The sequence below is a fragment of the Centropristis striata genome, chromosome 15 (genome assembly GCF_030273125.1).
Source record: "Centropristis striata isolate RG_2023a ecotype Rhode Island chromosome 15, C.striata_1.0, whole genome shotgun sequence".
NCBI lineage: Eukaryota > Metazoa > Chordata > Actinopteri > Perciformes > Serranidae > Centropristis > Centropristis striata.
This window is the reverse complement of record NC_081531.1, coordinates 10,885,370-10,900,028: the sequence shown is the minus strand read 5'-3', so window position 1 is coordinate 10,900,028 and position 14,659 is coordinate 10,885,370. Positions and strand designations below refer to the sequence as shown.

Here is a 14,659-nt window from a genome sequence, read left to right as displayed (position 1 = left end):
ACAGCCCTGTTTAAGTTGACACAGCAGGAATGAAGCTGCTCTTTGCTCTTGTAAAAAATACCAGACTCCATCATCAAAAACAGTAATTTTTACGTCACTGAACATGTAGATAGCTGGTCTACTGCTGCCTTGAACTTTTTGTGTTATTGTGTGAAAACAAACACCAAATTCACACAATAAGACAAACAAATATAAAATGTATGTTTTTTTATCAATGGAGTCTGGTGGCTTTGATGAGATCATACAGTCATGGAAAAAATTATTAGACCACCCTTGTTTTCTCCTTGCTTTCTTTGCCTGGTACAACTAAAGGTACATTTGTTTGGACAAATATATTGATAACAACAAAAACAGCTTTTTAAGAGTTTAATTTAAGAGCAGATATCTATTTTCCATGGTTTTCTTGATAATGATTTTGTTTATTATCAATGGAAAATCAGCTCTTAAATTTAACTCTTATGAGCTATTTTTGTTGTCTTCATTATATTTGTCCAAACAAATGTACCTTAGTTGTACCAGGCATTTAAATTAACAAGAAATTGAAGAAAACAATGGTCTAATATTTTTTCCATGACTGTATAACCCAATTTCCCCAAAAATTTGCAGCATTGATATTTTACTAATCCTTTGACAAACATTTTATTGAAACTGTACAAACAGTTGTTTTATGTTCAAAATGATGAACTTTTTGTAATCATACACTCTGAATTTGATAGATTTTGTTTTTATTTGCATTTTACCCAGCCTACCAACTTTTTTTGGAAACACGGTTGTTGAAACAGCGAACCTTTACAAACCCACTTCAATAAATCCAAAATGATCCCTTCAACTAAAGAGAGTGTTCCTTCATGTTGACTCACCCTTGCAGACATGGAGATGCTCTCCTTGTTGATGGACATGTCCATGCTCTCTGAAGCCATGCTGCCTGAATAAGAGTATCGTTTGTTTAAAATCCCTCCGTTGATATAAGGCGAGACAGCCTCTGCGTTCCCTCCTGTCGATGTCCGCTCTGGGGTACCTTTGTTCAGGCTACCGTTGGTCTCAGAGCGGGGTGTCGGCACCGGGGTGGGAGCAGCAGAGGGAGCAGGTGTGGGTGAAGGACTGGCGGCAGGACTCGATCTCGGAGTCGATGTTCTTCCGTTAGGCACGGGGCTGCTTTTGTCCTCGGTCACCAGGACTTTGGGCGCCTCTGGTTCTGCGGGGTCTATGATGATGTCAACATGTTCTTCAGATGCCTCGGGCTGGGGGAGAGATGGTGGCAGTTCTGTCTCTGGCGTCTCCACAGCAACCTTAAAAATCAAATTTAAGTATTGTTACTTAACCCTTATGCCCTCCTAGTGCAATTTTGTACTTTTTTCTCATTTTTTTTATTTGTTGATCATTTTGGCTGTGTTAAGCTTGAGGCATGACTTTTTGCAGGAACTTTTCTTCTTAGTATATTTTTTTTAAATCCATTGTTATTAACCCTTACATGTCTTTTATACTCCATTGGTGCATTTACTACCCTCTCATGACCCTCGTGGCCAAAAAAGCCACGCACACAATAACTGCTATTAAATCACCATACATCAATTTTTCTTCCCAGATTTTTTTTCATAAATCTCTAAAACAACTTCAGACTTGTTCAAAACTACCAAACATTAAATAATTTTCAGAATTTTAACCCTTTATTTGCCAGTTTATGTATTTTAATTATTCCATGATTTCTTCCAAAAAAACCCACAAAAATGTTTTTTTTCCCCATAAAATAAATAGTAGGGAGCTGGGGTTTTGGTGGTGATTAGAGTCTTGGATATGTCAAAGATTAGCAACAAAATTGATTTGATTGCATCAGTATTTTTTATGTAGTGCCAGATACTCCCTCTCGTGACCTTCGTGGCCAAAAAAGGCCATGCACACTAATACTGCTATTAAATCACCATACATCAATATTTTTTTCAGATTTTTTTCATAAATCTCTTAATACAACACAGTTAATACAACTTTATTTTCTACGTTTAAAAAAACCTCACCTTTTCCTCCGATGTGGGGCTACTCTTCCCATCCTCAATGCCCGAGTCTGAGCTGGAGGTCTTGGTTGAGGTCTCGCTCTCAGATTTCTCAGACTCCAGAAGGACCAAATCAGCCAGTTTGTCGCCCAGCTCCTCTGGATCTTTCTGCGGGAGGTTCTGCCGTGGTAGGGGAACGGGGACCACCATGACGGCACCCGGCTTCTCTTCTGTTGGTGACTCTGGCTCGGCCCCCTTCCTGGGTAGGGGTATTGGTGTGGTTGGGGAGGGCGTGGTGGGGCTCGGGGTGTCCGGAAAATGGTCTCCTTCCAAACTGGTCTGACTGGTCTGGCATGGCTCTTTTCCTGGAGACTTCAGGAGGAGGAGGAGGGAGAGGAGAAGTGTTGTTATGTGACAAAACGTTTGATGTTTTCTGCTTAAAGTCATTTGAGGTCACCAAAAGTACAATTAAATCACGTTTTTATGGTCATAAATAAATTCATCCTGTATTTTAATGTAGTGTTCATATTTGTTTATATCAGAAATGCTCATTTCTTTAGCAGGAAAAGAAATATGGGTTGTTGATCAGTCTGTGGCCGAATGTGAGAATGCTGCTTTTTGCAAGATTTTCATTTATTTTTATTTTATTCTATTTTATCATATTGGATTTTAGTGTTTTATTATTTACTTATCTTTATTTATTTATTTATTTATTTATTTTATTTTTATTGTGCTTTTATTTTGGATTGGATTGGAAATGATATTATAAATGATTGACAAATATGCCCTAAAATATCAGCAACCAGAAGGAAAAGTATAGAGTTTTTTGCTTTCTTCTCACAAATAAGCTGTTTTCACAAATTTAAATCAAATTACAGAAGGTTCAGATTTGTGTTGGGAATTGTATGGTCTGTAATTATAAACACCACTGAAGATGTTATTTCAGAACTATATGCACAGCCATCTGTCAAACTGTAACTGCACTATACCTCTGCAGTGTCTTGCGCAGATGTAAACAATAACACCAGACATCTTTATGGTCAGGTTCAGCCTTTCTAATGTCTCTGCAAACATCTCTGTCTGGCTGTGTGTGATGTATAGCAAGAGATAAACGGTCAGATAACTGCTTGGCTGGCTTTCAGGGCCTTGAAACTGTATGTGTCAAAATGTTGCTGTGTGTGTAAAAGAGGGACCTTGCTGGAAGAGATGAGTAAACAACTGGAACAACATCAACTAACCCTAACCCTAAACACAGGGAAGAGGAATCTGATGTTTACACTTACTCTGCCATTTACAGGAAAGAACTAAACTATTTAAAGTAACAGATACAATATTTAGATTAATTTGAATAGTTTTCTATGAATAAATCCAGACTGAAATGGCTCAGTAGCAAATAAACCAGTTGGCGATAAATCCAGCATTTTTGTGTTTAAAGCAAAAAGAACAGCCAGCTGACTCTGTGTCTTTTAGAACACCCAAACCCTGAACAAGACAACAAAAATGTTACAGTTAACTTTAAATGAACTTAACCAGGCTGAAACAGGGTCAAAGGTCTAAGATCAAAACAAGAAAATTCACCATTCAGCCACCTACCTATCACAAGGTAGCCATACCCTAAAGTATACTTTCCTTTATCGTCTATTTCACCTTGAATGGGAACATCATTTACAAAAGGAACATCATGATGTAATAAAGAAGACTTGAAACTAGTGATTGAGTGTGTAAACTCATTATGAAAATGTTTACTGAGGTAATAAATCAAATGGGAAGTAGAGTCATGTTCTCATAGATTTTCATACAATTGGACTTCGTTCTGCAACTAGTAGAGTTGCCCCCTGCTGGCCATGAGAAAGACTGCAGCTTTAAGGCACTTTTCAGAGGATGCATTTTCTTGATGCAACTTCTGACACAAGAGTTGGGTTTCAAGGATTCCTTTTTAGTAAACAGAACAGGATGAAGCTGAACTGGACACATACAAACAGTGCTACCCACAGAAACCTAAACCTAATCCAAACATCTACAATGTTAAATCCACAAGATCTCTGAAAAAAACTTTGATAATTGGGAAAGTTGAGGAAAGTGGGCAAACATTAATTTCCATGGAGAGAAAAACTTCCATGTGCAACACATTTGTCTGGTTACAGCTTCCTGTTAGAAGAAGATGTATTTTTAGGGATTTCTATCACAGTGCGCCCCTGGAGTACAGTTAACCGTCTGTCTTTAGTTAAGGCTCACAGTATAGCAACAGAACAATGTGCGACCTTAAATAATTTACTCCATCAGGGGTTGCGAGGTGATAGCGTTTCTATACAGGAGCGAGGCTGATGGCAGAACCTATATTTAACCATGCGTGGGTGTGGGTGAATGCCCTTATTCCGGTTTCTGTTCCTTTGTTTGTGCTGAGGGCAGGAGGTAAACTGCACTTTTATACGAGATCACTTTCTACTCTCATGCTCTCTGTGGATTTATGAATGGCTTCTGCACTGTGGACCTTCAGTTTTTTGGCAGGAAGGCCGTCTTGACCCTTAAATGTTGCTCAAAGGAGTTCACAAGCAAAGACATCAAAAGCAGGGGAAGTGTAAGACAAAACGTATCCGATTTTTTAGAAGATCACAACAGTTAGTGTCCAATACTTGTGGATTGTTTTTCGGAAACAAAAAATGACAGACAAGATAATAAAGGGATGGATAAGAAAAAGAAAAAGATTGAGGTTTGGTACCACAGTGAGCTCCATGGCGTCGTCCTCCTCTCCTTCCTCTCTATTGTCCTCTATTTCCTCCATGACCTCAGCCTTGGCCTCGGCCACCAGCTCCCGCAGCGGGCGGTTGGTCGTCACCGATCTCACAAAAGGGTGCTGTGGACACGGGGGACAGAGAAAAGATGGTTCATCAATTATCAGTTTAAATGACTACCACATAAAACATACAGTATATCAGTAAACTTGATAACCTAAGAGAAAATAATAAAGGGTTAAGTTAAATGCCAGCCTTCCACTTCAGTAAACCTTTCCCACCTTTCCAAATACAGTCCAACATCACCATTCCTGTTAGCAATATAACCTTCCAAAACAAAATAACGTTTAATAAGCATCCTAAATTGATTCATATTCAAAGAATCTGCATTGACAGCTTTAAAAATAAATCTTTTCCCCAACAAGATAATTGAATTAATAATATAACTGCTTGTCTCTGTAACATCACCTAGTATAACAGAAAATAAATCACATTCAAAACTCAACTTCATTGCAGTACACATCCTCTGAACCTCCCTCCAAAAAAACAGAGACAACATGAAAATACCAAAAAAGATGTATTGTTGATTCAGGTTCCAATGAACGTGTTTAAATAGCAAGATAATTGTCTTATAGTTGTCTCACTCCCCCCTGGTATTTAATTTCATTTCATTAGTTCAAGAAAGAGAAAGACTAAAAGGCTTGATGTGACCACACGATAAACTCCATTAGAACCATAAAACAATATTTGCTGAAGAGCAACAGGACACTTTATTTGTGGATTGGAGTAACATTGAGATTATGAGACTGTTGCCTGAGGGATGCTGACCATAGGGTAGAGATGAGATGAGGAACAGATAAAGGCAGGCTACAGAATAAAAAAAAAGTTTTGCATTGAATTACATTTGCCCATTGGACTGTGAAAGGCGACAGACATAAGAGGAAAGGCTACAGGAGACTTTCACTGCAGGAGAAACTCCATCCGCCACCTGCCTGTTCCTGAACAGCTACAACAATAGTGCCTCCACAATACAACTCTCCCCTTAACAACACACTGATGTAGCAGCCTTCAACCTTACATCATGTCCTTTAAATGGCTGCTTTCGTTTAACAGCTGCCGAAAAGAGAAAATGTGTATTTTGCCAGAGAGCAAACAGGGCATTAATGAGTTGAGTGCAAGGAAAATAAAAAGCTAAATTAAAAGTTGAGTGCAGCTGATCATGTATTATTCAGATGCTCTGCACTCCTGTGTAATTTAATTGGAACAGCTGACAAAGGGAAAAGGCTACAAGTGGTGCTGGAGCATGAAGTGTGTATAAGTCTGGGTGTGTGTGCACATTTGTTGGTCACAGTTGCTTGTGTGCAGGGGATTATGTTTTTTGAGGACTGCATTGGGCTTCATCTTTTAATTTCTTCAATGACTAGTAGTCCAGCAGATTGAGTCCATATTCAAGGACAGTCATTCACTTTGTTATACAAGCACCAAAGTTGGCATGAATAATGCCTAGAACCTACTTTTTGAACTGAAAATCCAACGTGGTGGGCATTTTTCAAGTGGGGCCCAAAGAATATTAGTATTTTATTACACCATATATGGATAAGAGTATGGAAAACATTTGATGTTCTATAGATGTGCAAATGCCATTAAGAGAACCAGAGAAACCATCCAATAAGCTTCCAATAAACACCAAAATATTATGTATATTATGTATATAAATAAAATTTTTAGGCCTGTCAGACACTGTGTAGGTCTCAGGGATAGGAAGCTGCTGTGAAGACATTTAATAAGCAAACTTATTTCGAGGAAAATCACCAGTAGGCTTAAAAAAGAAATTAAATAATTTAAAATTATACAGCAAAATTCAGATGGCTGATAAGACAAATTATGGTAACATCAGTTTGTGTGGACAAATTCATCTTTTTTTTTTTTTAAATGGCCTGAAGAAAACAGCTCATGTCATTAAAGCTCAATAAAACCATAATAAAATCAACTTTTGTATCAGATTTATAAGGGAAAGGCAATGATTTAACAGCAAAATCTCCCGTTTTTTACAGATTGAAAGTCTGTTAGGATATAAGGACAGTTTCATCAAATATATTTTCATAAATGTTGCTTACTGAACCTTTAAAATGCACCGTCTTAGGATGTCATGCATTTGTCCTCATCAAAACAGCATTGGAATTGAAATTTGAAGTTTTTTTTTATATAAATATATATAAGCTTACAGTAGCTATGGATGTAGAGGAGAGCCAGAGATTCATTCAAGACACACATTTCAACTAATTCAGACTCCAACCAGCACACCACCACTTCCTGAGTACACACCCACATGCTGAGGGATCAGCCATCAGACTGTGAAAACCAAACAAACCTTTTGCGGTACAGAGTGAGATGGACAAATGCTGAGACTTCAGCACGTACAGCTACACTCAATGCTGCAGTAATACTTATGCTTGAAAGGTGTGGCTAATGTTGGTGTGGGTCCATGTATTTAAGGGCAAAATTAAATAAATAACGTGGTTTACATGCATAGTTCATCTATTCTTTAACAGTAAAATAGCACATTTAAGTACTATGTTAAAGATTGAGTTTTAGCAAGGTTTAAACAGAATCAAGCAGAACTTATAGTTGAGAAATATAATCACTAGAATCAGGCTTGGTAATGCTGGTCACTAGACATTAATGCCAAAATCAACCCATCATTGCAGCTTTACTACTAGCCTCCCTTTTTCTATATAAACACCTGGAATAGTTATATACTACGCAGATTTTGAAGGATTTTTGTGACAAATATCCACTGCTGATCTTAGTCTACACTATTTAGTAATTACTTAGACTAAATATTTTCTCCTTCTCTTTTCCTTTCCCCTCGGGCACCATTAGAAAAACCTGCAGCAGTGAACATCTGAGATTTCAGCGTCCAAATGTTTATTGTAACAAGTTAACTCAGACCTCCCATACTCAAGCTAAACGCAGTTTCTTTGAGGCACATCAAAGAGAAAGCAAACGCAGTAGTACGGCCGCTCTGTTAAATCTAGCTGCTTTTTTTCTGCCATTATGGATCAAGACGTGGATCAGTGGAGCTTATGTCCTCTCTTTTGGGTTTCACGTTGCTTTAAACCCAAAGAGGCGGGTGATTTTGTGTCTTACATGCATGGTTAGGCGTGAAAAGGTTAAATGTGAACAATATGGCCCATTAGGGGAGCGGAGGAGGGGACTGCATGAGGGCAGAGTTACCTGTGGAGCAATGACAGTGTGTGTATTTGTACTTCTGCCTTTGTGAGGATAGATTTAAGTTTTAGACCTTGAGTGAGTACATTTTTGGGAATGTGTGGGCATTTTGCCAGTCCTTACTTCTTCAAAGGGTGGTTCGGAGGTTAAGAGTTGTTTTTAAGGGTCGGGCTATAATTAGGTTGAGGTTAAGTTTGGGGCAAGGGCTGGTGTTCGACAAGTAGTAATTTTGGTCTGCATAAATAAAATTGACTTGACTTTTATTTTAGCCCAAATTCTGAAATATCAGACTGAGAAACCCCCAACCCCCACTCTGTCTAATCCACAGACCTCACAGGAACTACTTTCTATTGAAAAATGCATCCTGTAAAAACGTCTGACATCCCCCTCTGTGGTTTATCCAAATAAACAAAGGCTTTAATATTTCTTTTTGAAAATATGTCTGACTTTGAGGGGCCCGCCTTCAGAATAAAATAAGACTGTGCCATTAAAAGAATGCCAAATAAGGTATCAGCCTTTTCTGTTTGCAATGAAACCATGGATGCACAGGGATCCATCACAGGATTACTTTGATTCTGAAGAAAACTTAAAAATGTATTCAATCTCAGGCAGGTTCTGAAGTGAAATTACTTTTCCTCCTATGATTTCTAAGAAGATGGGGATTAATGAAAGCAATCGAGACGTTCCTGCTAGATCACGTTTACGAGAATGGTACCGATGTCGGGTCACAATGACCTTTAACCTCCATTTAGACCAGCAAAACGATCAGTTCATCCTTGAGTCCGAGTGGATGTTTGTGATAAATTGAATTAGTTTCCTCAGGGCATTCCAGACGCATCACGTTTATGAGAATGGGAGGGACCTCAGGTCACAGAGACCTTCAAACTTTGACCACTAAAATGAATCAATTCATCCTTGAGTCTGTGGATGTGGATGTTTGTGATAAATCTGAAGAAGTTCCCTCAGGCCGCTCCTAAGATAAAGCATTCATGAGAGTGGGATGGGCATGAGGTCACAGTGACCTTTGTCTAATGATCACCAAAATCTAATTAGTTCATCCTTGAGTCCAAGTGAAAATTTCTGACAAATTAGAAGAAATATTTCCCTGGTGTTCCAAAGAAACTCGTTCAGGAAAATGGGACGGATGGCATAACGCCTCCAGCTGTGGCTGTTGTTGGCGTGGAGGCATAAAAATCTTGTAATTTGGGTTGACTGACCTTTTAATGTTAAAATTGTGTTTAGAGTAAAGGGTAATGGTTCAGCTTCAGCATACAGTTGATGGGTTCAAGGTATTGTATGACATCAATGAGGGTTCTCACAAGTATAGAAGTTTAAATGTGTCTCCATTTGTTTCTACCCATGCCAATGCTGTGAAACCACTACAAAGCCCTGGCTCAGAGATAAAACAGACAAATACTCCCATGGTAAAATTACTTCACATACAGACACACTATGATCAGAAAAACATTCAATATCATTCATGAATGGAAGCCAAGACAAAAGCACTGTAGAAAACCATGAGAAACTATGTGGGAGGAGAAGCTAAATTCAGCGTAATGAGTACAAGTCACCCAGATGGTCTCCTGCTAGCCACCCAGCAGCAGTGACTGATACTGTGTCATGTTGTTTTGTATACATTCCTCACCAGCACACATGTGGGACAGACACAAGAGCTCCAAATGTGTTTGAACTAATACCATCCTTTTCTCTTTTCTATATTTTTTTTCAAACAGTCATAAAGTTTAGGACGTACCCCCCAGACACTCTTATCTATGATTCATTACAATCTTCACGTTCACTTCCTGCACTACATCTGTTTCCCACATCCATATACTCCAATGAATAATTGCAAGCCTGACCCAGAACTTGTCACATCCACTGACTGATAGTAACTTCCAGTAAACTGACTTCATTCAACATCCATTGCACAGCACAATTTAATGCCATCATCACACAACTATCTCCAGTAAATTCTATCTGACAGCCGTTAGGAGCAGCAGGCATGATAAACATCTAAAACCTCCAGCACGGCACCAAAAAACGGACCGCGCCCGTCTCTCTCTCCCCACTGGAGAGCACATGCAGAATTCCCAGCGGGCCGGGGTCTAGGATTTTCATCTCTGCCTCCCTCTAATTGGCCAGAGGTGGCGAGTTCGGGGTAATCCAGACATACTATTGGCTGAGGGTGGGAATGTAAATAGCTGGCATTCCCTCAGCTGTGGGATACAGACAGGAAACTGTGGCTCTGAATTTTAATAGACGCTGCACTCGTGCTTTTATCCACACCCTGTTCACTTTTTCTCTCATTTTTCTAGCTTGAGAGGTCGAGAAACTTCTGTCAGACTTCATCCTCAGATTTGAATGTTTTACTGCCAGCCTCTCATTAGCAATATCCCAGCAGTGCCAAAGAAATGTAAACAATTGTCCTTTCCTGTCACCAGCCCAAATGTGCATTTACTGTTGTTGGGAAACAAATGGGGTTTGTAATCTCCATTTGTAATAATTCTAAATTCTTTGGCACAAAAACTTCCATTGTCCTTGAGATGGAAATGTTTTAAAAGTCCTCAGAGGGTGATTCAAAAGCGGACAATTCGAAATGTTTACTCACCTTTCTTCACCTTTTTTTTTTTTTACTTTGTTCTTTAACTTTAGCACCATCCTACCCCATCTCTGCCTACTCCACTTATTGCCCATTCTTGTTCACCACCTCTCTCTCTCCCACTCACATGCCAGTGCCCTCGAAAACGGGCACTGCTCACTCCCCTGGCTTAGATCACTCCATTCAGTTCTTAAAATAGAAGATTAAAAAGCCCCTTATATGTGTGTCGGTGCAAGATAAGGACAGAGCGAGGACAATGTCCCGTCATATTTCAAAGTGCAGCATTATGTAACATTTCCTAGGTTATGAATGCGCATTTAATCAGTACCTACCTCGCAGAGTTGTGCCGCGGTCGGACGAGTCTCCGGATTCTTGTCCAGGGCTTTCTTGAGGAAATCTTTAAACTCTTTTGACCTTGAGTGAACACAAGCAAAGAGTATTAATAAAAAAATTGTATGAAGAAGGTGGGAGGGAAGGGATGGAGGACTGGTTACAACATAACAAAATATTTGAACCGAACATTTCCAGATATGTGATGGTGGTACATGTGGATCATCTTTGTGCACAGCTGTGCTTTGTAAAACAAAGCTTTCAACAGAGATGTTGAGTGGGCTCCGCATCCCAAATGTCCTTTCAGCACCTGATAACTTTACTTCTGCAGCACAACAGTTTCTGCTATGGAACATTCAGAGTCATAAAATTGACAGGAAAGAAGGATAGTTTGGCACTCGCTTGAGTCCTGAGTTATAAGTAATAAAAAGGGCAAAAAGAGCTGCAGGCAGAAAGGAGGAGGACAATGTGATACAGTGAGTGCTTACAGTAAATTACAAGGCAATGAGTGTGCAAAAAGAGTTGTAAGTTTTATTCTTAATCTCTCCAGCTTTATGGCTAACATAACCCTGCTCTATCCTCACAATTTGTACCTATTATTTCATGTCATTACTGTCCAATGTATAACAGCTGAATTATTTTTAAAGCCTTCTCACCATTTGTGTGGCTGCTCCAGGGAGGGAGGATCCGACTTGGCGATCTTCAACAGCACCCTCATGGGGTTGAGCTCATGGTGCGGGGGTTCAATCTGGGCGAGCTCGATCAGAGTGATTCCCAGAGACCAGATATCAGCCTTGTAGTCGTACGGAGCATCCTTCATCGTCTCACACATCACCACCTCAGGGGCCATCCTGGGACAGAGACAGCGATATTCAATTAAATATTGAAGGGTTTATTTTCAGATCCATTCTTATTTATTGTTCTATTGTGATTTTTTGTGTGTGTGCAAGCCAGGGGATATCAGTCAAACTGGTGTTGTATTGTTTTGAATACAAATCTTTTTTTATTATTATCACTGTGCACTCAAAGGAATATCAATCAAAATGATTTGTTCACTTTTAGAATGACTACTATCTATCTTTCCAAAAGGACCATTAAATGGTGTGTGAAACTGAATCTGAAAGGCACACTGCACATTAAACATGCTCAATGGGAATAGTCAAGCTGTAGGATTTAGAGTTTAGAGAGGTTTTCTACCTGCCCTTTAGTATATTATTTACTATTCTACTACTATAGTGTAAGTGTTTGAATGTATAGTATGTGCAGTATGTAACCTCTGGATAAAATAGAACATATATGGCAAATATGTTTACCAAAGAAAGATATTGAGGCAAGTGAGGCACAAATTATTTTAGTTTTAAGATCACAGGTCTAACATGCATACAGATACTGCTTGATGTCACGTGATACAACTAATAAGTAACTTATCTTGTAAAACTTTTAACTATCATATTGTAAAAATGTGATTTGCTAAATCAAAACAGATAGAAATCACACCCCCGCAATGCAATTCTTTCTGATACCATAAAGATAAACAGGTGGTATTTACAATACTTTTATCTGGGCTGCAGAAAGTGACTAGCTGCTGATTACTGTAGGGGGGAACTATGTTGCAGGTGTAAACATGGAGCACACTCCTCCAATCAGCGTGTGTTTGCTGACAATCAGCATAAATGCCTCTCAAACCCTGAAGCTTACTCAAGTGCAGAGAAACTAATGTTTGCTCCCTGGTTCTTGTTGACTTTGCTAATCAGTGCATTCAGCAGAAATGTATACACATAAACTGTCTGCAATATGCTTTTCAGGATTGTGCCAAATGAGGGCATGGTCATGTCTTCCAGATGGATGATAGCCTGTTCTAGTCAATGGTTAACTGGCTGTTATAGAACATGGTATGGATCAAAGTTCACCATGTAGACTTCAAATGGAATTTTTTCAGCTATAGAGAGAGAACCCTGCTGTTGTGACAACAACATTAAAGCACTGAGTTGAGGTTTTGGGTTGAGTTTGTGTAAACATCATCATGTTTGTTTCAAGTATGTGGGTTGTAGGAAATTTCCTCCATCAAGCCATAATCCTCCACACATAGCTAATGCAAAGATGGTTACATGTCTACAGTTAGATAATGTTCAAATATGCTGAATATAATTTTAATAGCTCAGGTTGTATGACAACCCCTATTACAGCAAAATTGTAACACTGTGTAAAAAGCAAATAAAACAAATGCCACAATTTTCTAATCCTTTTCAACCCTCTATGGTACGGTGTTGCCCTCAGGCAACATACCCATTTTTGGCCCGTCAAATTTCTACAATGCATGTTTTTTTAACTTTGATCCCTCAGGAGACACTGTGCTAAAAAGCAACATGACTGTATAAAGGGCATTAGCACATGGACTGGAGAACACTTTGGAAAACTGTTTTTGGTAAACACAGTTTGTTGCTACTCTACCGTGTAAAGTGAAAGCCATACATCAATGGGTATGCGGGTGGATTAACACCTCAAGGAACTAAGCGTCCTTGCCTTGCATGGCTTGTCGAGTTTCCGACCCCATCAGGTTTAACTTGACGAGGAGGGTGGGTGGACACCCAGCAGGACAAAAAACTAAGACCTGTCAAAGGGTGGATGAGCTCATCAAGAGTCAACGGCTATCCACATCTGGAGAGGAGATGGACACCACCACATTATCTTGTCTGTTGAAACACTTAGTGCACCTACGGTGACTTGACTATGGATTATGATGATGATACATCAACAACACACAGAAACACCGCCAACTTCTCTGGGCCCGAGCCGATCTGAGATGGACTGACACAAAATGGAAAAGGAGGTCTGACGACTCCACATTTCAAATTTGTTTTTGGAAATCATGGATGTTGTGTCCTTCGGGCCAAAGAGGGAAAAGAACATCCAGATATTTACCAGCACAAAGTTCAAAAGCATCTGTGATAGTATGAGGGAGTGTTAGTGCCCATGGCATCATGGGTAACTTGTGCATCTATGAAGCCACCATTAATGCGTACAGCATTGGAGCAACATATTCTGCCATCCAGACTATCGAGCAATGGTAGTCATACTATATCAAGCAAGAATGGGGAAAAAAGTTCTTTCAAAACTTCAATAATTAGTGTTTTCAGTTTTAAAGAAAAGGTGATGTAACACAATAGCGAACATGCTCTTGTTCCAACTTTTTTTGGAATGTGTTGCAGGCATCAAATTCAAAATGAGTGTGTATTACAATAGATCAGTTTGAACAATGAATATATTGTTTTTGAACGACTTCAGTTGATCGCTTTGTTTTACTTTTGACGTGTCCCAACCTTTTTGGAATCAGGGTTTTAGTACAATACAGGAAATCAGTGAACCTGATTGTTTTAAGTCAGATGGTTCTCTGTTGTAGTGTGGTGTCTTACTCACCAGTATGGCGTTCCAATGAAAGAATCCCTTCTCTGTAAGGTTTTGGTGTTTTTCGCAGATACACCAAAATCAGCTACAAGAACAAAGAGAGACAAAAAAAAAGATGACGTGAGATCGTTGAAACAAGTTCTCCAGAGGTATTTAAGAGTGAGCACGTCCAGGTCAAAAACTTCCATTATTTTTTTTCCCCCTTTGTAGTAGACCAACGTTTGTAGCTTGTAAAACTGTCATGACATTGAGACACAAAGCCAGAATAGGTGAATTTATAGCAGTCCCGTTTCCCAAACAAGCTGCCCCCATTTCCTGACATGACCCTCAGATTACAGGGGTGTTGTTTTCACTCTGGCAGAACACTTTTTTCC

The 14,659-nt window shown here is 39.3% G+C and overlaps 1 protein-coding gene across 1 annotated transcript in view; it reads right to left on the bottom strand.

Moving 5' to 3' along the window:
* The window catches only part of stk10 (serine/threonine kinase 10), a 55,238-nt gene that overhangs the window by 12,380 nt on the left and 28,199 nt on the right, over window positions 1-14,659 (bottom strand). Inside the window, exons 5-10 of the mRNA XM_059351995.1 lie at window positions 14,298-14,370; window positions 11,537-11,731; window positions 10,883-10,964; window positions 4,708-4,842; window positions 2,013-2,360; window positions 861-1,289 (exon numbers count right to left, since the gene is read on the bottom strand). Of these exons, the coding sequence (XP_059207978.1) occupies window positions 861-1,289; window positions 2,013-2,360; window positions 4,708-4,842; window positions 10,883-10,964; window positions 11,537-11,731; window positions 14,298-14,370 (1,262 nt within the window). The remainder of the gene's footprint in view (window positions 1-860; window positions 1,290-2,012; window positions 2,361-4,707; window positions 4,843-10,882; window positions 10,965-11,536; window positions 11,732-14,297; window positions 14,371-14,659) is intronic.